Below are 22,319 nucleotides of genomic sequence, written 5' to 3'. Positions count from 1 at the left end.
GCACATGCTAAAGTGACTTCGTGGGGGCACCTCTCGGAGTTCCAAGTTTTGCTTTTTGTTTTATTCACTTTTTTTCAATTTAGCGAAAAAATAACCGCGTCGCGACCGCAAATATCTTCCCATAAAAGGATTTCTAAGTCGCGCAGAGGTTAGGTTTAGAATGGATTTTTTTGGATACGAGAAACCTTGGACCACGCGCGGTGATTTATGGTTCCGAGAAGGTGCATGCCGCGACCTGCCTGCAGGAGCCCCCGCTGGACTGGATTTATGCTCATTTGAATTACATTAATCAGAATGCAAATTGCAGTCGAACAGAGGGTCAAACAAGTGCGTCGCGCGCGATAAATTGATCGAGTATTGAGCGTTTTGTCGCTTCTTGGATTGTGGTGGGATTTATTGCTGGCGCGAGGTGTAACGCGAGCGTGACCAGGCGTCACGGGAGCGTTCAAAGTGTGGTAAATCAGCAAAGGACTGTGTTGCAATGCTTGCGGAGCATTTGGTAAGGTATGTCCACGCATCTTCCTTCCCTGTTGATTCTGTGAAATGTGATCAGAATCAGAATCTTCTCTGCGGTTACTGCAACGCAGTAGGCCTGGATTGTTTAGTAGAACCCGACAGTCATGCAAAACTTTGTCGTTGGCCAAATTCCATTGCGTCAGATATCGGATCACACTGATCAATTACGCCACAACCTGAACCGAGTGATGGTACCCTCAAGACCCCATCACTGACCACATACTTCACACAAAGAGTTGAAAAGGAATGCCGCCACCATCAACAACCCAGGAGGACAAGAAGGTACTCCGCACGTCAACCTGTTGAAGCGAACCATCAATCGCCGATCGTCGCAGCTTTGCAAGAGTGAAAGGTTAATTAAATCAAGAGACCAGAATTAGGGTCTCCCTGGTGCGGCACACGATCAACGCTGTGTTGAAATGCTTACTTTATTGCACGAAGATGATCTCGCCTCGCGTATTGACCGCATCGCGGCGCACTCGACTGAACAATTGGCCGTGACGTGTATGAGTGGGAACTTGCGCAACACCCGAAATCCGAACCGTCGTTGACACCCAGTGATCCCGTCGAGGCTAATCAGCCAGATCTTCAAGTCCAAGAATTACGACCAACGCTAATCAATCTCTCATGAATCGTTACGAGCAGAACTTGGCGCGGCCACTATAAAAGGGCTTAACAATGGCTTAAGCAGTCAACTCGACGAAAAAAAAACTAGATCCTTTCCAAATCGGGAGCCAAAGCTGACGTGGTTAACCTTCAACGAATCGCTCTCGGCGGAGTGGCGGGGGGCGGTTCTGCTAAAGTCTTGTTGTGCTCTAGAACTAGAACTCGGCGCGCGAGATCGCCCAGCGATTAGACGCAGAAAACTGTGCGCGAGCGCGCACGGACAGCTTAGGCAAGCAAAATTGCTTAATTAATATGCAAATTAGATACGGGTCCATTTTGGGGGCACTGATGTTACGGCCGATTAGGCGAACACCGTGTGGAGGGGAGTTCTAGGTGGGATCATCGAGAGTGTGTACTTAAATCACTCCGAAAAAAGAAGCGTGCACTATCACCCACCCAAAATCTCGCCAAAAACAAACTCAAACGGACGAATACGTGACGAACCCCGGACAGTAAAACGTGCGACGTGAGTTTTTTTTTTGTGCAAGAATTTCGCCACAAACGCGGTTTAGTGACTCATGCGCGGTGTCAAGTATCACTTGACCCTAATTAGTGGAATCGACTACCAGAAATCTCCGGAAAAAAAATCCCCCAAAGTGAACGTGTTTGATCAGCTCGTCACAATATTTGCACGAATGTCAACGCGCGCGCGCAGTGGACAAACAATTAGTTTCTGTGTCAACGGGGACTACACCTGCCGACAAAATGGTTGTCCCAAAGCTGTTGAAATCTCGGCCGCAAGCTTTTTTGCGCGCTCCAGTGTTGTGAGCGGAAATCTCACCGGCGCGCGCACACCTACGCGGAGTGACTTGGCGGGAACTTGGCATTGAGACCGAAACTGGTTGGTGGTCACTTTTGGGCAGACTTCACGGTCCGGCGAGACTTCGAGGGCCGCGGAGAGTGCCAAGTGGTTGGGGGATTGTCACCAAAACCGATCAAGTGTGGTCGAAATCGAGTTGATTTGGGTAAAATCGTTTTTTTATATAAACATATTCAAAATAACTCAGTTTTCATCAAAATCAAACCTACTCAGAAGTGAGTTATTATGCTAAATGATTTGGTTTGATCTTTCGTCAAAATTCTGCGAAAATTTAGAGAAATTTACTGAAACCTGAGGGAAACTGTTAACGTCATGATTCGAAATCCGGACACTTAGTAGCATATCATTTTTGTTATAGCTGGCAATAAATCATGTAATAAGTTGGAAATGTAAAAATATCATCAGGATGTAGTATAAACATTCAGTTTCAAGAAAATGCATGCAAAATATGTCTTTTCTAAAAATTTTTCATCAGAATTTTAAAATTAAAATGACTTGTTGTGCTTCGAATCCCGGGCACTGATAAAAGCTGATTCGAAATCCGGACACTCGATTTTATTAATGAATCGCAAAAATTTGGACTGAAATGTTAGTGAATGGCATTATTTAGGTCTCAAATAAGCTGTTAACATCAAAACAATCGATAGTTTATATAAAAATTTGCCAGAATTTAAGGAAATCAAAACCATAAATTTCTGCTTTGCCTTCCTGGTGCTTCGAACGCCTATGACATATTTCAAGTGAAATGTTTCGCATTTTTGGTAAACTTATAATTTTATTGTATTTAATTGTTTTGGCACTAACTACAGCGTTCAAACAAACTTGAAATGAAAGTTGATGTTGGAATTCATCAAATAACACAGTTTTGACATTCATAATGCGAACTTATATCCAAATAATTGATAAAACAAGATGAAGTGTCCGGGTTTCGAAGCGTCCGGGAATTCGAATCATGACGTTAATCGTGTATTGTTTACAGGATTGACCACACTTAAGACTGAACGACAAAAAATCAATTAAATTACGTAGAAATATGTTTTTTTTTGTTCTTTGCTGCAAGAGGAAGCTGTGTCCTATCCCTCGCCATGTTCAGACCAAAATCCATGATAGAGCTGTCGGACCAAGACTGTCAGACCAACGAGCAAAAACTAAACAATCTTGGTTTTGGACATAAGTGCACACATAATTGGCAATGACAATTTGAACAAAAATATTGAATTTGATTTAAATAACTGGTTTTTGGCTGCAAAGTTTATTTTACGACAGAAAAGCCTTATTCGTTCACTTTGATTTTTGATCGCGTTTTTGGTGTCCACGCGAACAATCTTGAAATTAGTTATTCGGATTTGTGATTCCTCTCTTTCTATCATTCCCTTGCTTTACTGCAGCAGGTTATACCATCTCTTTATTAGAAAATCAAAAATTCAAAATAACTCAAAGTGAGATTCGCTCAACATTCACTCTTCTACAGCTTTCCTCTCTCGCGCACGAAAGATCGGTAAAAGAAATCTAAAAAAATCATCATCTTGATTATTCGGCGGAACATCTTTTTCACTACTACACTTGCAAGTGTTACTTCTGTAGATGGGCAATGTGTGTAAACAAAGTGAAATAAATATGGTGCTGACAAGGAAATTCACAAAAAAATCATCAGCAGATTGATTTTCTTCGAGAAGTTCGGGAGCGATTTTCCTTTGCGTGATTTGCCTCCTCTCTCTTTCGTGGGTGGAGAAAGTTCGCACGCGAAATTGATTTTGTTGCGATTAACTGCGCTCAACGGAGAAAAACTCTGTGCTTCTTCATTACAAACCACTCAGTTTTCGTCAAAACCAAACCAAGTGTTAGATTTGGTTTTAAGAATTTAGGAAATTCACCCGAACGCGGGAAAAAACTGTAGATCAGGTATTGTTAACAGGACTGACCAAACATTGGACTGAATAACAAAAATGCATTTAAAACAATGTTGAATTGAATGGTTTTGCATTTTATCCTTTACTGCACCAGGTTCTAACAGCTCTTAGCAATTTAGTGAAAACTGAGTGAAAATAACTCAAAACTAGTATTCACTCTTCTGACAAAATGTCATAGTGTAAACTAAGCTGAACTGCATTGACCACTTAGCTGTGCTGAACGAAGAAAAACTCTGTACACCCTCGTTTGAAACCACTCAGTTTCCGTCATTACAGTACCTTCTCTGGAATGAGATTTCTGGTTTACCGTCAAATTTGGGTGAATTTCACTGAGATTTAGGTGAACTTCACTGAGACACTGACACTGAGGTGATTTTTCTTAGTTTACGTTAGTTCTGAGAATGTTCATTAAAATTGGACTCTAAACGTCAAAACTCAACTAAGAGTAAGTTTGAGTTGTTCTGAATGGGCGTGTAGATTTTAGTGAAGAAAATTGTGAACCCAACTGAGCTTAAATATTCACAAAAATTAGGCTGTAGTGTGAACTGAACTGAACAAAATCTTTTTGAAAACAAACTTTCTACACCACGTGCCCCCGTTCGGCGGATCAATTCACACCTGCTTTCATTGCCAAATTTGGCACGATCAGCCCTCCTCAATCAGGCGCGCGCGATCCTCTCTCGTCCATAAATTTCCAAGCAAAATCCGAGCCCGTCGTCTTGTTCGCGACAGGAAGCCACTTTTGCTTTTTGCCCAACGCGCCAAAATATGTAAATTTCGGTCGAGCCGGTTTCGCGCGATTCCTTTTGCCAACCGATTTATCGCAATAAATTGATCGGCAAATTTACGATCATCCGGAGCTACCGATCAACTTGTTTTGAGGGTTTTGATTTTCGTGTAACGAAAGCGCTACAGGAATCCCGCGGATGTTTGGACGGTGATCGGGGTTGGGTTACACAAGTATGGGCGAAACGCCTTCCGTTATGCAATCCAAAGTTGTGAGATTTGCCACCAACTGATTAATGAGGGACCACTGTGACGCGCTAATCCTCGGATGCTGTTTTGCTAACCAACCTCAAGTGAGACGTTAGCTGAACAGCTAATCAATTATATGCCATTTAGTGGCTGTCGGATTTGGCGCGGCTAGGAAAAATGCAAAAGTTTTCAAGCCGATAGAGTGAGTCGTACCGGAGATATCAAATTTCCTGACCTCCGTGACGGCTATGCGTCACTCGAGCGTTATCCTAGCGTTCGTTAATTGAACTTGAAGCGTGCCGAGCGTCGAGAAAGTTGGAACGTATGGTGGGGAAGATTTACATTATTAATTTACGCTAATTAGCATTTAAATGGAAATCAGCTGGAAACTCGATAGCGAGCGCACGAGTGGAGAGTAAGCTGGTTGAATGGTTCAATTCCGACCTCTATTCTGATTCATCGCACGTTCTCCTCCAGGGGTGAAAACGAGCCGATATTGTAATCATCGTATTAAGATTATTCATCATAATTATCTTTTATTTGATCGTATTGAAAGCATCGTAATTATTCAATTTTTACGATTATTGATTTCTCCTTTGGATTGGACGACCAGTTTTGAACTGTTACAGTGAAACATCGATGGTTTGACTTTCTTAATTTATACGAAAACTTTTAAATGTTGTGCAAAGTAAAATTCAACGTCCTAGTGTAAACTGGACTGAACAAATCAGAGAAAAGTTGTCAAACCATCGGATTTTCCCTGTACTGGAAGATGTCTGAGAAACACCTCGGGTGATCTCCACCAGTGTGAGGGGGAAACTCGAAACTGACCTTCGCGTGCACACGCTCAAAGTGACAGCCCTGCAGCGAAATCTCCTTCCTGCCATCGTGCTGCATTTATTCCCATCAAAGTGCATTCAAAATGCACTTCATTACCTTTCCCTCCACACTGCGCTCTGCTGCTGTGAACCTAAAAGGGTTCGTTTTCATCCGGCACTACTGTAGCGCAAGTCCCACTGCAGCGGTTCAGTTTTTTTTTGTTTACAAGCGTACACAAATAATCATATCAAGATCTAGAGCACTGAGCTGCCGCCACGCTGAACGGGCCATAAAACGGTCCATAAAAATGCCACATTTACGCTCTAATATCGCGCCATTTAAATTAGCTCGAATATGCCACCGGAATGTGTCTGTGTGCCCAGCAGTCAGCAGCAGTGAGTATCTGATGTCTTGAAGGGGACTTGCCTCCGCGCAAAATCTGAGATCAAGTCACTCGAGGAATAAATCTGTAATTATGAAACTATGCTTGTTAAATGGCATCATTAGTTTGGAAGGGGACGGAGAAGGGACCACGCGTTGGGATGGTTTGAGCTGAGCATAGGGTATAAATCGCGCCTTGAAAGGTGAAACAAGGAGTGTACGGCTTATAACAGGATATTTGGCGCACTTTGGGCTGCTTGAACGCTCAAGTGACGCTCAGTTACGCATGGTTACGGGTAGGCGTTTCATCGTGAAATCGGGTGGCACAGCTTCAAATAGCTGTTTTGATGATCAAATTGAATTTATGGTCATTTAGGACCTCAGAAATAGAAGAATTTAACTCGCTTTTAGAGGCCAATCGACTAAAGTCTATTTCACAAAACCGTACAAAGTTGTTTACAAGCCACCATTGTGCTATTATCATTCAGTTTGTCCACTCACGCACACTTTTCACACCCACCTGTGCGTGTGCGTCACCATTCAAAACTCACTCTGTTGGATGAACAACACGCGGGCCGCTACCGACGACCGGCATCGATTTTGTGAATGAACCAAACGTCTTGGCGACGCGTCGATGGCGCGTTGACACTCCTCCAACGCCGGGTGTCATAGAATTGGAAAATTTATGAGCTTTTTCACAGTTTGCCGGCACCTTTTTCTTTCGGTGCTGTGTTTAAGTATTCAAGAAATAGACGTTAAGCAATTTCAAAATTGTCTTATTTGTCTTAAACCTTTTTTCTACTATACAATCTAACAGGCGTAGTCTACAAGCAAGATCAATCTCTGTTCCGGTGTCTTCCGCAACAATTGCATTAACACTTCCACCTGAACAAGTTAATTACCGAGGGGTGCGACAACTGCCGCAAAAAAACCCCTCACAGGTGTTTGTGAAAACATTTCCACGATAACGGTGTGTGCCGTATTTGATCTTGCAGGTGGATAATTGCGGTGTCCACAATGGGCACGGTCTGGTGACGATGGGATTTACCTTTTTTTTGTTGAATAGCCATTATGCCGTCGAGGGGGCTGCGTTCACAAAACTGCATTTCGATGCACATTTTGCACGCGTGGTGAAGGTGAACACGAGCCACCACCGGCACTCGTGTGTAAATTAATTGCAACGCGCTTGTCGGGTTCTGATATTGTAAGCTATGCTGTTGCGTGTGCATAATTTTTGCCACTTGGGACTTCACGGGAAGGTATCAGATTGCTGAAAGCTGCAGCCAGTTGGTTCAGTCAACGGGTTTGTTCAATGAACTGGGTAGCTGAGGCCAACGGGGCGAACCTTCGTGGTGCAAAACCTCAATTAATGGCAATGGGAAGCTGGTTAACCCTCAGTTGACTGTTGGCTTTGTCTGGACTTGAATATTCCCCCTAAGTGATTTCTTACAACTTTGCAACCAGTTTTGTACATGTAACGGTTGGTTACGCTCGGTGACGCTTAGTGACGTCTAAGCGTTTAGTGTTACCAAGTAGCCCTAGATACTGAAATTTTGCTGATCCAAAAGGTCAATCAACTTGGCGGCTCCATTGACTTTGTTTGGACTTGACTATGATCTGTCTTTAAATTCAAGCAGCTCATCCTTTCGAGGGTTAACCCATAAAGTGAGCAAATATTGCATCGAAAGAAGCCCAATTTAGACAACTGCAAAAACATAAATAAAAACAATAACATTAAAGCTAAAGTTCAGGTCGTGTATCTTCCTCGATTCCACTGGCGTGTCTTAGGGCTCCCCCTCCCCGTCCCCAATCCACATGCTACATGACAGGACGGATAGCCGTCGCGTATATCGGTGTAGTCGGTAATGTTAAACAACCAATTAATTTCTATTTTAACCAGGTGAGGATCAGGTCGCTGCTGTCGTCAACGACGGCGGCGTCGGCACCGGTAAAGAACCATTCTCTCTCTGCCTCGTGCTGAAGGGTAGACAAGTCGTGAACGATAACCCACTTGCATAATAACTCCGGCAATTCGTCGTCGTATGGAGTTGTAGTCGTTGTGGCAAGTGTAGCGTGAGAAATCCCGAGACCTCACAATGAGTTATGTTTGTTTTTGTAAATGGTTCCTCTCGCGTCTTTGGGGTTTTTGAAGTTCATGGGTACATCCGAGGGAACGTTGACGTCAAAGACGTCACGCAACACGGCTGCTGTGCCCAAATCCTCAATAAGCTTCGGTTCCCACGTGCTACCTTCTCCGCGGGACGGAATTCTAAGCCGTTGATGTTCAAGTGTTTCCAAATCCGGCGCGACGGCGCGCGCGGTGCAATCGTGAAATGTTAAGATTTTCAACGGTTCGATTGAATAGACCTCCTCGTTGAAGCGGGCGCGCGCGCGCGAATTGGTCATAACGATCATGTGAATTTGTATAAAGTCAATTGATAGGGTTTTCTCGATTTGGACGCTCGCGTTGAAGACTCGTTAAGTCGGAATTTGAGACTTTTACTTTCGCGCTCCGTGTCCATGGGCTAGGTAGCAGGGTTGGCAATTATCCATAAAGAACCTCGGCGGCGGCGGTGCAAAAATTTCGCAAAACATCGTGATAATACATATTTTGCCGACCTGGTTGAGGTACACGGTGCACTCAGGACCCATGATCAACTCTGGGTCATAACTAGGCGAGCGCGATGATGGTGAGCATGATTATCGTGACAGGTGCTGAAAGTGATACTTTGTTGCCTGGTGCCAGTCGCAGTCGAGAACGTGCTGCCACGGCATGTCATTGGCAATTACCGGTGTACTTATGATCATTTCTCATCCTCTGCGGGACTCCTAGCTGAAGGCAAGGCCCGAAGAGTGATTTTCTACAAGTTTGCAACCAGTTTGGTACATGTAACGCTTAGTTACGCTTGGTGACGCCCAAGCGTTTAATGTAACCAAATAGCTCCAGATACTGCCAATTTACTGCTCCAAAAGGTCAATCAACTTGGCGGCACAGCCGCCACTCTAAAAGGTCATCTACCACCAGGAAATCTCGCAAAAAACATCCCCGCGGCCAGCAAAAAGAATTTCCCTTTGTTTCAAAGCTGCAATAGTTTGCCTTCCTCCGCTCGGAACCCATTGTGGCCGGTCCAAGTATATTAAATTAGCTGAAGAGCTGAACCTTTGGCGGGCCGGCCGCGCGAGCGTGAATACAAATTGAGTTAGCGCGCTGCTGGTTTTCCTTATTGAACTGTAACGAAGTTCAGGCTCGACGTGGAATTGATTTTGGGAAGACCGCGAGCAAACACGCTCTCGGATGAAGATGAAAATCGAAACAATCGTTGCGGGGCGCACGGTATGCTTTGAGAAAGGGGGGGCTGCGAGGAAAAAAAAAGGGAAACAATAATCTACGAGCCGAAAGTAAAAGCGAATCGAAGAGAGGAAATAATATTAATAAACGTGCCAACGCGGGCACGTTCAACTGTGGCGTGTACCGAAGAGAAGATGAGCTTGAAAGGGGGTTGTAGTCATGGGAAAAAATACCCTAGGCTAAGTCCAACCGTTCATATTTGTTTTGGACAATTGTTTGCTGAAAATATACATTTGAACGCTGCGTAACGCTCGAGTGACGCCCAGTTACGCCTTGGCGTTAAATCTCAAATATGGACACAGCATTCATCCCTTTCAAGCAGCTTTGCATAAACGGTGAAACCGATGCACTCTGTTCATGAGAACAACCCGTAATGAAGGGAACAAATTTATCTGGCCATTGAATCACGCGGGAATAAAAATAAACCAAAAGGGATGAGTTCTGGCTACACGAACCACTCTAGAGAGCCACCATAATCGAATAGAAGCACTGTTGCCCGTGGGTCGCTCCAATGAAACATTGTTCCGTGGAAAGTTCCTTCGGATGTGAAATATCAATTCTTGCGCAACGGCCAATGAATGCAGCACATTCCCAGATTATGCAACTTTGTGTGCAGATTTATGGAAATTGATTTAGAGTCCGTTCACCCCCTGCTGCTAGAGGACATCTAATTTCGCGTGTTCAGGTAACACGGGTCACGAAACGGAAAGCCCCCTGGCTTAAGTCCGCCGCAGCATAAAATTAAGTGCGTAAATTAGTTACTTACCGAAGCGACGATGGTCAGGTAGTACCGCTGAATGCGCTCGTAATCCAACGTTTTGACGACGGTGACCTGTTTTTTTTTAAGGTGGAGAGGGCGAGAAAAGAGATAATGAAACGCGTTAATGAGATGGTTTTTTTTATGCTGCTGAAGGCATGCAATTTCGGTAAAGATCAACGGTGGCGAATTTCAGGTGCTAATTTAGCGGATTAGCTGGTTATGATAAGTCAAGTAACTTTAAAGAGTTTTATTTGCTGAAATTCCTGTGGTTTTTAACACTCTCCACTGCAGTTTAAATCGCAACCTAGATTTACATCCCAATCAATCCAGCTGTCCACACCAGCATCGGACGACCGTAAAACGTGATACTCGAACAGCTTCCGATCAGCCAACCCAACCCATCAGGTCGTGTATCAAACGGTCCATAAAACCAAACAACCATCCCTTTTCTTGACACACTTTGCCTTCAGAAATTGTCTTGAAGGTGCAGGTACCTACCGCAATAATTCAACCTGGTTCCAATTTCGCAACCACAGAGCTGTCGAAACAATTGACAGCCCTTGCGTCCTATGTGAGAAAAAGCAGCTTAGTGAGCTTAGAGTCGTGGGCGTCGTGCACGCCACCCCAGGTCCAGTAATTGATCTTAGACTTACGGCCACTATCTAGTCATCCCGGAAAGATTAAGATAAACGTCTCGCGCGCGCGCGGTGTGTGTCATAATCGAGGCTATCGGAGCTCAATAAATTTTCAATTAACACAAATCTCCCGCGGTGTGACTTTTATACACTGTGCTGTTATTTTATTCCCGTTTCTTAAACACTTAAACAGCCCTATATCCTACACACGAGCACTGATAATCGAGCACCGCGTCGTCCTCGTGATGGAAAAGGAAAGTGGGAAAAATTATTAATTCACTTATCCGACGGGTAGATCTAATTGACGGCTGTCATCGTCGTCGGTGCGGAGTGGGTCGACCGCGATAAAAGCCTAGACGACGACGACGACGACGACCGGACAGACCATTTAAAATGTGTTGGTTGTGTGTGTGGTTTAGTCTCAAGAGGGGAACCGACTGGGACACCTGACCATAAAAAGTGCTATCCCAGCAACAGTACTCTTGGCAACGCATGATTGCGTCAATGATGGACAATAAATGTCATCCCTGGATGGTTTTTTTTATTGGCCTTCTACAGCGAAGGAATTTGCTTAGAGGATGGAATGTCATGAGAAATTAGTTCGTTATATTTTAACAATCAAAGTTGCTTCAAAACAAGATTTAGGCTGCAAAAACACAATATTTCATAAATATAGCCTACTTCATAGCATCTAAGCTGAGGTGGCACGTTGACGCATATTTAAGATCTGATTTTAGATCAGTTCTGGACTTCTTTTTTGTATTAGGTCCTATAAACAAATGTAAACATTGAGTGTATCCCTCTCACCCTAATGTCAATGTCCATCGGATTACCGTGAGTAATTCTGTGTTACTCTACGACTAATAATTATTTTTTGCATTTTTGAACTTGCCAAAACTTTGCGTATACTCTCAAATTACTCCAATGATGCTATTTTATATCATAGGGTTGTCCATAGAAACCTTTTAACAAATGAGCAATTCTCTCAGATTTCGGTCATTCGAATACTTATGTATTTTTTAATCCGGCTTAAACTTTTTTGGTGCCTTCCGTATGCCCAAAGAAGCCATTTTGCATCATTAGTTTGTCCATATAAATTTCCATACAAATTTGGCAGTTGTACATACAAAAAATGATATATATGAAAATTCAAAAATCTGTATCTTTTAAAGAATTTTTTTTATCGATTTGGTGCCTTCGGCAAAGTTGTAAGTATGGATAAGGACAACACTGAAAAAAATGATACACGGTAAAAAAATTTGGGGATTTTTAATTTAAGTTTTTGTCACTAAAACTTGATTTCGAATCATGACGTAAGGTTGTCTTTATGGTTCAAAAAGAAATGTATCCCGTGAGCAAGCAAAAAAAAACTTTTTAAGGTCATTTTTTATTTCATGACACCATAAAAAAGCCAGCAAAAAGGGGGTCATAAAAAACCATTGACTGAAATTGAAATATTCATTGAACTTCTAAAATTCGATAGTATATAATTTAAAATACATTCAATCAATCAAGAAATCAAGACTTTGAAAAATTCGATAGTAAAGTCAGTACATTTTTAATGATATTAGTATTGAAATTTAATTTCAAATAAAAAAGTTAATTATAACCTAAACGTTCTTAATTCACCGGAAAGGCGTCGTCCATAAAGTACGTCACGCTCTAGGGAGGGAGGGGGGGGGGTCCGTGAGACCGTGACGTCACGCTTGATTATTTCTTGAATACGGAAAATTCAGTCTTAAAAAATAGCAAAAAATGTTTAATGTTGGTAAACTTGACTCATATATCAAATCTAAGTTCATAATGATAGATTTAAATGCCTAAATCATCTGATTTTCAAAAAAATGCTATTGATGGTGATTTCTATCACTCGAATCCCACTTGATTCTATGCGTTTTTTTGTTAATATTCAAAGTTCAATTACAGTCGACAAATTTCAAGGGGTCGGGAATCTAACGCTGAACCTTCCGCTTATGAGGCGGGAGCCGTAGCCATTAAGCCACGGGCCGAAAAAAATTAAAATGATATAAATCCAATCAGCAACACAATATTTGGATCTCTTTTAGGGTCCCAAACAATCTCCCAAAATTTGGGAGCGATTGCTTAAGCCCACGGTTGGCGCAAAGCGAATGAAATTAGTATGGAAATTACTATGGGGAAACTTGAATTTTCGAATTTTTGAATATACAAAATTTATGTTTTATTATTTTATGAAACGAACACCGCAGAAGTATAGTCCTGAATGTCCTGAACAACTCTCCCGAAGACAGTATGGTTATAAAGTGCGTCATAAAATAGATACAGAGTTTTCAAAAGTAGTGTATTGAAATATTCAGTGAAAATCACATTTTCTGCCAACATTGCCGAAGGAACCATGAAATACAAAATAAACACGATTGTTATTTTAATGAACCATTCTTCAAGTGTCCAAGATAAATTTAAAGGAAATTTTTTAAGCTTTAAAAAAAATGTTTTCAAAACTGTGGACTGTCTTTCAAAACCAAAACAAATATATTTTTTCTTAAAGTGACATCCAGGGATGCCAGGTCAGAATTTGAAAAGTCTGGACTACTGCGTGAAAAAAGTCTGTGCATGTCTGTGCACATACTTTGACCTAAACTCGAACATCAACAACCCTCTCCTAAAAATTTGATGAGCGAGGGGGAAGGGGGAGAGTGTTGTCAAAACCATCCTGACTTTCAAAAATCGAATTTTCACTCCGTTTTTGGAAAATCTGTGTATATTTGAAAAGTCTGTGTTTGTCTGTGCATCACAAAATGTTTAGACACAATTTCAAAAGCCTGTGAAACACAGACAATCTGTGTACCTGGCAGCATCATGGTGACATCATAACTTGACTTCTTTGATTCTATAGAAAGTAAGTTTTAACCAGGTCCAAAAATACACAAAATATATCCAAAAAGGCACATTCTTGTGAAAATCGCTGCTAAATATTAATCTTATAAGTATGCTTTATATAATATAAGTAAAATTAATAGTTTGTCTTAACCCCCAGCAACTTTGCTGCATTTCCCCGTTCCTACCTGTCCCTGGTGGGGGTACGCGATCGCAAACACCCCGTACCCGTCCGCCGCGGTCAGCGTGTTCGGCGAGATGTCCGAGATGTTCTGCTGGGAGCCCTCGACGACGAAGTACTCGACGAGGCCGTTGACACCGGCGTCCTTGTCCTGGGCCTGGACGTTCCGGAAGATGGTCGTCCCGACCGGGGTTGACTGGAAGAAGAAGAAAAAGTAAATTGAGCGGGGCGGTACGAAAACAAATTAAAGCAAACATCATAAATCATGAGGCTCTACTAATAATAGCCGGGGTAAAATATTGTACAATTTCTTTATTCATAGAGTTCCCCCCCTAGATAAAGTCCCGTGGCAAGAAATAAATTGCACAAAAGAGGACCCCCGTAGGGTCCCTTCCGCGTGGTCCAAAATGAGCAAATCATCATCATCTCCATCATCGGGCTCGCGGTCGTGGCTGCTGGAAGCCCTTTTCACTCAACATTCCATCCCGGAACGCATCCAGTTCCAGAACTAGATCCCGTCGGAAGAGTGTGCTGCTCATCACTCGACTCGGCTGCTGTCTCAATTAATCATTTCGCGCTGCATAATTTCTTCTAGCCAAGGGTTATGCAAACAGTCGCGGAGACGAGCTCTCGAGATTCAAGGGTTTTCCTGGCAGGAGACTTCAACAGGTGGTGCGGTGACGAACCCCGCTTTGCGGAATGTGCAGTTCGTGCGGAATTAGTTTGACCTGACGCGCGGTGAGTGTCTTCAGCGTGATTAGGTTGATTAGTTCTATTCAGATGGGGAGACGGAAATGGGACGGACGGGTCGTTTATCTCTGTCCTGGCCTGTAAACAGAGGGTGTTCCAGGAAGACTTTCCGACGAGCCAAGGAATATCAAAATCTTTGTGTTATGATTCTCGCGATCCAGTTGAAATCTAAGAAAGGCTAACCCCTTTGAGGTGTCAGCGCGTCCCGCCACACTCACAAAGTTGACCGAAAGCGATTATGCGAACTATCAACGACTCATCGCGAAATGCACTCTGCTGGAATCCAGCCTTAACATGAGGGAAGATTGCATTTCACCATGCATTTTTTCCCGCTATTGCAGATCTCTTCACCTAGAAGAGAAAGAAAGCGCGGTATGATGATGAGATGTCAGTTTGCCGAACCATTCCTGTGAGATGAGAGTTGGCAATCAGCTGGGTGTTTTTTCTCCGTTTATCATTTATCACGAACCCATTTAAAGTTAACGAACCACGCTGTTAAAAGAGTCCTAATGAGCTGTGGCATTCTGGATTAGAAGAGTCGCGAGCTGATTTGTGGCGATGACTGACAGAACAGTGAAATGGGTTTTAATAGAGGGAGTAGATATTTTTTTCTATTCTGAAAGGATTTTCCTAATCAAAAGAAATTGATTTTTACAAATTTGCATTCAGAAAAAAATACATAATTTTGAAAGCTGACATCATTGCGTCCGTAAAAGTGCAATAAAAATCCTCAAGGATGCTGTCTCCACCTTCTCCATGTTCGCTAAGCAATCTCTCGCAACACGAAAGTATCAATAAACAGAATTACAAGCATGTGGAGAATGCAAGCAAGTCCATCCTTCACCCGGGCGGATGTCGTCGGTTGGCAGCTTGACCCGACCTTAAGCACACCATACTTGGCGCAATACAACCTGCACGCGAAAGGTCTCATCTTTCGTCACGCCCATAGGTGGCAAATTGAGGCATCGACCATACATTGTAGCAGCGGCAAATAACTTGCGCTGGTAATTGATTCAATAAAAGGGGCGACGACCATCTTCCAAAGTGCGTGACTTTTGCGTGTCTAGGACGAGTTCTAGTGTGTACAAAAGTCAACCAAGAAGCTAATCTCCACCCATAAATTAAAAACACTTATTGACACACGAGCAAGAGACGTACTTCAAGACGGGCTTTCCTGTAGACCTGAGCGACGTAACACGCCACTGGCGGGGGGTTCCAGTACGGTTGAGGGGGGTAAAATGTGTTTTGTTTTTGCGCTCACTTTTCACTTACTTTAGTGCCTCGACGAGCCCATTTATGACGATTTACGGTAATTGAGCGTACTTTGTTGCATAAACGAGGATAAGATAGTGCTGTTGTTGCTGTTCGTGTCGAATTGACTGAGTTACTGGCGAGAGAATGGACAAGTTTTGCGGCTTCTTGCGATTTACGACCCTCGGACGATAAGGGCTATATGCTGGAGGAGGGTACCTAATAGAGGTCAAAGCTTAGAAATCGGTGCTCTTTTTGAAATATAAAATAACACATCTCAACATTTCTTAAGTTAAGCCAGTAAATTCCAGAAAATCTTTAAAAAAAATCAACAGCGTTTATACCTACCCACATTTTAATTATTGGCGGGAAATTAACTAAAATTCAACTCTGTCGATTGCAGCGTGTTCAGAGAGCCCAAATCTATATCATACCTTGATGAAACTAGAGCGTTTACTGACACCAACTTCCAAAATGTCGAGCTGTGTAAGAAAAACATTTATAACTTTGTCGACGTTGATGCTAAAAATCCTCATTGGCACCACTATCAAGTTCTTCCCTCCACACTAAATGGCAGCCCATAAATTACGTAATGAAAACTAAACCCATCAACGATACCGGTTGTACACGACCAGCAAGGTGTTACATTGCTTTATTAAAGTGCATCAAAACGGGAATGAACATCAACGGCAGATTCAGATGTTTCCAGTTTTCCAGTTCTCGCATGCAAGGAGGAAGCAAATATCGCTACAGATACTCTTTTAATGTGCAGGTATGACCTATGCAAAGCTCGGCAGCTCGACAATCTGCGGAATTCTGCTCTATACGGGTTGATCTTTCTGCCGGGGAGAATCTGGAACCATGTCGTAAGCGCAGTTTACATTCTGTTTTGAATATGGTCAAATGACAGATTGTGGGACTTGTCAAAAATGCTACCAAACAAGCATGCCAACAATCGCTACCTCTACCCTAACCGGGTAGTTGCATGTGCTCCACCATCGAACGTGAGTAATGGCACTGTGATTTATCTCCGCAGAAGGAAAACTAACGGCCTCCACGACGCAGAGCCTACTTGCACCATAAGTCACCTGCTATCGCTGCAGCGCCAAATCCCACAGCCAACATTAGGCGGCTGATGTTTTCCGCGGTTGTACCTGTGACGAAGACCTCCGCTTTCAAAACCTTCCCCTTGGTCGGAGAAAATGTAAACATCTAACTCTGGGATGAAGGAAAGTTCTTCCCAGGGCGCCTGAAGCACGGCCGACGACGACCCAGAAATCCGTGGCGTCGTCACCGCCGGAACGAGCCTCGATGAATTATTTATGACACGAGGTACGAGGGAATCCCTGGGTTCGAGGTCGACCACGGAACGACTACGCGACATGGCCAACAGAGCGTGTGTGTGTGACCTATAATGGCACAACACTGTCATAATTTATATTGGGCTCATCCTACCAGGCAGCTTCTAATCCGCCGGAATCGGGGACAAAGTGAAAGGTTCTGCTGCGCAGAGATTTCCTCGAGAGAGAGAGCGATTGCTAACAAGATTTTAATGGTTCTCCCGCGAGGAGAGAGATATTTGTCAGAGTGGAAGGTCAGGATCAATCCCTCGGAGCTGGAGGTTTTCACATGACCGCGCCGAAAGGTGGTCGTGCCCGAGCAATGATTCATGCGAGTTTTACGAAACTTCAAGCTGCTAGAATGTTGCACGAATACGACCACGACTTTGGAATCCGTTATAATTTAGCGTTGCTTCCGCCGCTGTAATGCACGTTCCAATTGCAATTGCAGTTATTATTAATATCCGATTTCGCCATCTGTCAGTTTGAAATCGTGGGCTTCCGAGCTGATCATTGGGTCATGCAGAAGGGATGGAATCTTCCCCGGTGATACGTCACCGTTTATTACTATGGTCCGTGATGGTTAGGGTAAAGGGATCGGTTTTTGATCTAAATCACAAAAGTTGCATCTAAGTTTTCCAAATACTCCAAAAATTGAGCACCGCTCGTCCGAGAGAATAATGGCCTCAAGCCGAGAGAATAGTGGTACCATTTACGGACACAGAGAACACAGCTCGATATGGGCAAGAGAATTATTCCCTCGAGATTCATCTGCAAAAAAGGTTCATCCGTAAAAAAAGTGTCGAATACGGGAATCGAACCAGAGACCTTTGACTAAGCAACCCAATGACAAGGAGTGGTCAGAAGTCAATGTATGACACTTGTTGGAGATTAATTGTATCAATTAACGAATGAACACATTTTTTTAATGACGTGAGTTCTATCGATTTTGGCACTGAGCTCTCAATAAATGTTAAGGGAACGATTCTCTCGACTCTGAATTGTGGGTGTAGTTTTGTGAATATAGAGAAAGTCCAACATAAACCCCACCACCCTAATCTGGAGCAGAACTACAGTATGTAAAAAAAGTATTTACACCCCTTGGGCACTATGCACATTTTGTGATGAAACATGTAAACAATTTAATTTTGACATAAACCTAGTACTACGTTTTGTTCAGAAACTCATGCCGAACATTTTGCTGCAAAAAGCTCATGAAAAGATGTTTTCTATAAAAAGTTATATAACAAATACTATTACAAAAATAAAAAAGGTGCAAAAAAAGTTTGTACACCTTTCGAAAAATTAACATAAATAAAGTTATTTGTTGACAAATCACCATAAATCCAGTCTCCCAACTCCAAATAGGCATCCCTGACTGATTAAAAAAAATAATTTGGATTGAATATAAAGTTTACTAATTACTTAGTATAAAAGTTTATATAACTCTGGAAATTCTATATAAAACTTATCTAAACTTAATTTTGCAAACTTTCAATTTAACTAAATGTCAATATATTACCATAGAACTGCTAAATAAACATTCTGGAGTGGGTATAATACCGTTTTGGGGGTCTTTGTATCGCTAGAATAGATTTTTCGTTGGAATTTCGTACCAACCCGGAATTACGTCGTCGGAAAATCGGCCGGCATCCGAACCGGTCCACAATAAACAAGTCAACCTATGTGGCATCGGAAAGGGCATAAAATTTCCGATTTTTTGATACCCAGACATCTAGGTTTTCTATAAAACCCACTGTTTGGTCGCAAACGTTAGTTTGAGTAGTCACCCTGCCGTGTAGCATAGATTTCTGTTTTGCTATAATTTTCTATCTTGCGTGTGCACACGGCAGGGCAACTGTAGTGGTGTGGTTGATCGTGCAGATCACGCGCACTATCGCGTGTTTTATTTGCATTCTTTTTTGCACTGCTTGAGTGTAGTATCAGTACAAATAAATCGTCGTCGCAGCCGGTCGTCGTCTCGCGTTTCTCTGAGGAGATTTGTTTACGTTTCGCGCGAATAAAGAAGGAAGAGAAGAAGAATCTTTTAGTTAAATAAAATTGTAGTTTTCCTATCGTGAAAGTCGTTTGTTTGCTACCTGTGGAAGGAAAATACTTACCCGGGATACTTACCTGTGGTCGCCGTCGATTCTGCTGCTCTGGAGACATACCTGTGGAACCTACAAAGAAAAGGGAAGAGGAAACGAGCACGGTAGGAACGGAAGGGAATCTGGAAGGAGAGTTTTCGGGACACAGAAGGACGACACAACACACGAAGGACAAACACACAACAACTAGACACAACGTAGAAAGGAGCGACAGCGCAAACGGTACAGGTGAGAACGCGTTTCGTGGCCAGACGGGATTGGGTCCGAACATTGGTGCCGTGACCAGGATTTGTTCCTTGGGTGGCCCAGCGAAACGCCATCGCGATCACCTTTGTGCGCCGAGAAGAGTTCGCCATCGCTGCTGGATAAGAAAGACTTTGCGGCCATCGCGACTGTTTGTTTTGGCGCTCAGCAACAGCAACAAGTTCAACGACCGGGAAGAGGAGGTCAACGACCCTGCGAGGGAGAGGATTTCCATTAAGACGTGCACGGCCTGGAGGACAGGCTCACACGGTGAGTACACTTGTCTATTCTGTTTACGTTTGGAATCCTCAACGTTGTTGTACTTTCTCGGTACTGTCCTGCTGGGACGTTTTGCTGCTGTTGGAGTTTGCTGCTGAACGATTTGGACGATCACGAACAATACGGTCGACTGCTGTGTGATTGGCGACGATTTCGAGTACGAGCGGTACCTGTGCTGTACTGGAGGACTGCTGCAGTTCTGTGCGTGTTTGGACAGGTGTTTTGTTTACCGGGGGCGCGTATTTTTATACGGTTGGTTTACAAGGCCTGTACTGCCAGGCTCACAGGGTGAGTACTCGGCACGAATTATTTTGCTCGACGGTGTTTGCAACCTTTGCTTTTTCGGTTCGCTGCGGTGGACAACTCGCTGCTCTCGACGTGTGACACTGCCGCGCTGGTGACGTCGCTGGACTCCTCACTGCTGGAAGGACGGAAAGTTGCTGTTTGTTCCTGTTGGGCGTAAAACATACAAGGCCTAGTTTTACAGGCTCACAGGTGAGCCTCTTTCCATTCCGTTAAGCGCGTTGTTTGTGGTGCTTCGCTTGTGTACCTTTCCCCACAGAGTGCCACCTGCGTCATCATGTCGACTAGGGCCAAGCTGGTCAAGAAGCGGGACCTGATCATCGCGCACCTGACTCGATCGAAGAGTTTCCTCAAGGGCTACGATGCGGCGACGCAACAGCATCTGGTGTCTGTCCGGATGGAAAAGCTCGAAGGAAAATGGGAGGAGTTTGAAGCGTTGCAGCTGGAGATCGAGGAGCTCGAGGACAAGGACTACGAGGCAGGCGTCTCTGCCGACGCGTCCAAGGACGAAGTGGAGAAGCGAGTGAAGCAGTTGGAGGAGAAGGAGCAGCAGCGAGAGGACATGATGAAGAGGTTTGAGGAACTGTACTACGAGGTAAGGGCAGGGTTGCTAGCTAGGATGCCAAAGGTGGTTACGTCTTCTTCTGGTTCTACCGATGGGACACCGAAAGTGCATGCTGGCGTTCATCTGCCCAAGATTGAATTGCCAAAGTTTAACGGAGATTACGATCTGTGGTTGCCTTTCCATGACACCTTCAAGTCTTTGATCCATGACAACCCGGATTTAAAGACCATTCAAAAGTTCCACTATTTGCGGTCATGCGTGGTTGAAGAGGCTGAGAGAAAAATTGAGAATCTCCAGTTGAGCGAGATCAACTATGAGATTGCGTGGGATACTCTTGTCAAACGGTTCTCCAACAAGTATCTCAATAAGAAACGGCATGTCAACGCGTTGTTGCACTTTCCGCGCGCGGAGAAGTTGACGGCGAGTGGGATTCATGAAGTGATCGATTGTTTCGACCGGTGTACGAAGATCTTGGATCAGTTGGGTGAGGCTTCGTCGGGCTGGGGAGTATTGTTGACGCAGCTGTTGGTGTCGAAGATGGACGATGCATCGCAGAAGAGCTGGGAGGAAGCGGCGCTGAAACTGGCGGACCCGACGTTCGGGGATGTGATCCAGTTTTTGGAGAATCAGACGAGGGTTCTCGAAGCGATTGCAGTCGATCAGCAACCGGAAGTTCAGCGATCGTCACCTGTGACTTCTGGCAAGCCAGCAAAGAAGCCCTTCCCAAAGCTTGTGGTGAATGCTGCGACGGATGCTGGCCCGCAGAAGTGTCCAGTTTGCAAGGGATCTCACCAAGCTTCTTATTGTCCGGATTTTAAAAGGCTGTCGGTGGAGCAGCGGATCAAGACGATCTACGAGCAGAAGCTGTGTAAGAACTGCTTGCGTGTTGGACATAGGATGTGGACGTGCCCGATTGCTGCACGCTGCAGTACGTGTGGTGGTAGGCACCACTCGTTGATCCACCCCGAGAAGCCAGCGGGTGTCCGTGGTTCGGCATCGAACAGGCCGGCCCCGGTGGTGCAGCAGGCTGCTGGTTCTAGCGTACCGTCAGCAGGGACGGGAACGGCAAGCACACCGCAGGCTCTGACGAGCTCTGTGGCAACCATTTACGCTGCAAACGTGGCAGCGGAGTCGAGGAGGATTCACGTCTTCTTATCGACGGTTCTCGTTTCGGTGAAAGACTGCAACGGAAAGTTGCACACGGCGAGAGCACTTCTTGATAGCGGGTCGCAGGCAAATTTGATCTCGGAGCGGCTGTGCCAGATGCTGCGATTGCCCCGTAAGAAGGTCAGCGTACCGATATCCGGTGTCGGCAGCGCACGGATGCAGGTTGACAGCTCGGCGTCGGCAATAATTGCCTCGCGCGTCTCGAACTATACCGTACCGATGGAGTTTCTGGTACTGAAACGAGTAACCGAGGACCAGCCATCGGCAACGATTGCCATCGGCGAGTGGAACCTCCCGTCGGATATGGTTCTGGCGGATCCCGGTTTCAACAAGCGCGCTCCGATTGACCTGCTGTTGGGATTGGAGCACTTCTACGAGTTCTTGCTGTTGAATGGTGGTCAGGTGCAGATCCAGCGTCCTGGTGAAGGTCTTCCGCTGTTTGTCA

At 44.2% G+C, this 22,319-nt stretch overlaps 1 protein-coding gene across 1 annotated transcript in view; it reads right to left on the bottom strand.

Moving 5' to 3' along the window:
• Positions 1–22,319, bottom strand: part of LOC6036517 (cadherin-99C) — a 198,336-nt gene that overhangs the window by 38,586 nt on the left and 137,431 nt on the right. The window contains exons 6-7 of the mRNA XM_038250705.1: positions 13,876–14,064; positions 10,203–10,268 (exon numbers count right to left, since the gene is read on the bottom strand). Coding sequence (XP_038106633.1) covers positions 10,203–10,268; positions 13,876–14,064 — 255 coding nt within the window. The remainder of the gene's footprint in view (positions 1–10,202; positions 10,269–13,875; positions 14,065–22,319) is intronic.

Source organism: Culex quinquefasciatus, chromosome 1, assembly GCF_015732765.1.
Source record: "Culex quinquefasciatus strain JHB chromosome 1, VPISU_Cqui_1.0_pri_paternal, whole genome shotgun sequence".
NCBI classification, from domain to species: domain Eukaryota; kingdom Metazoa; phylum Arthropoda; class Insecta; order Diptera; family Culicidae; genus Culex; species Culex quinquefasciatus.
Note: the sequence above shows the minus strand (reverse complement) of the source record. Positions and strands in the feature narration are given on the sequence as shown.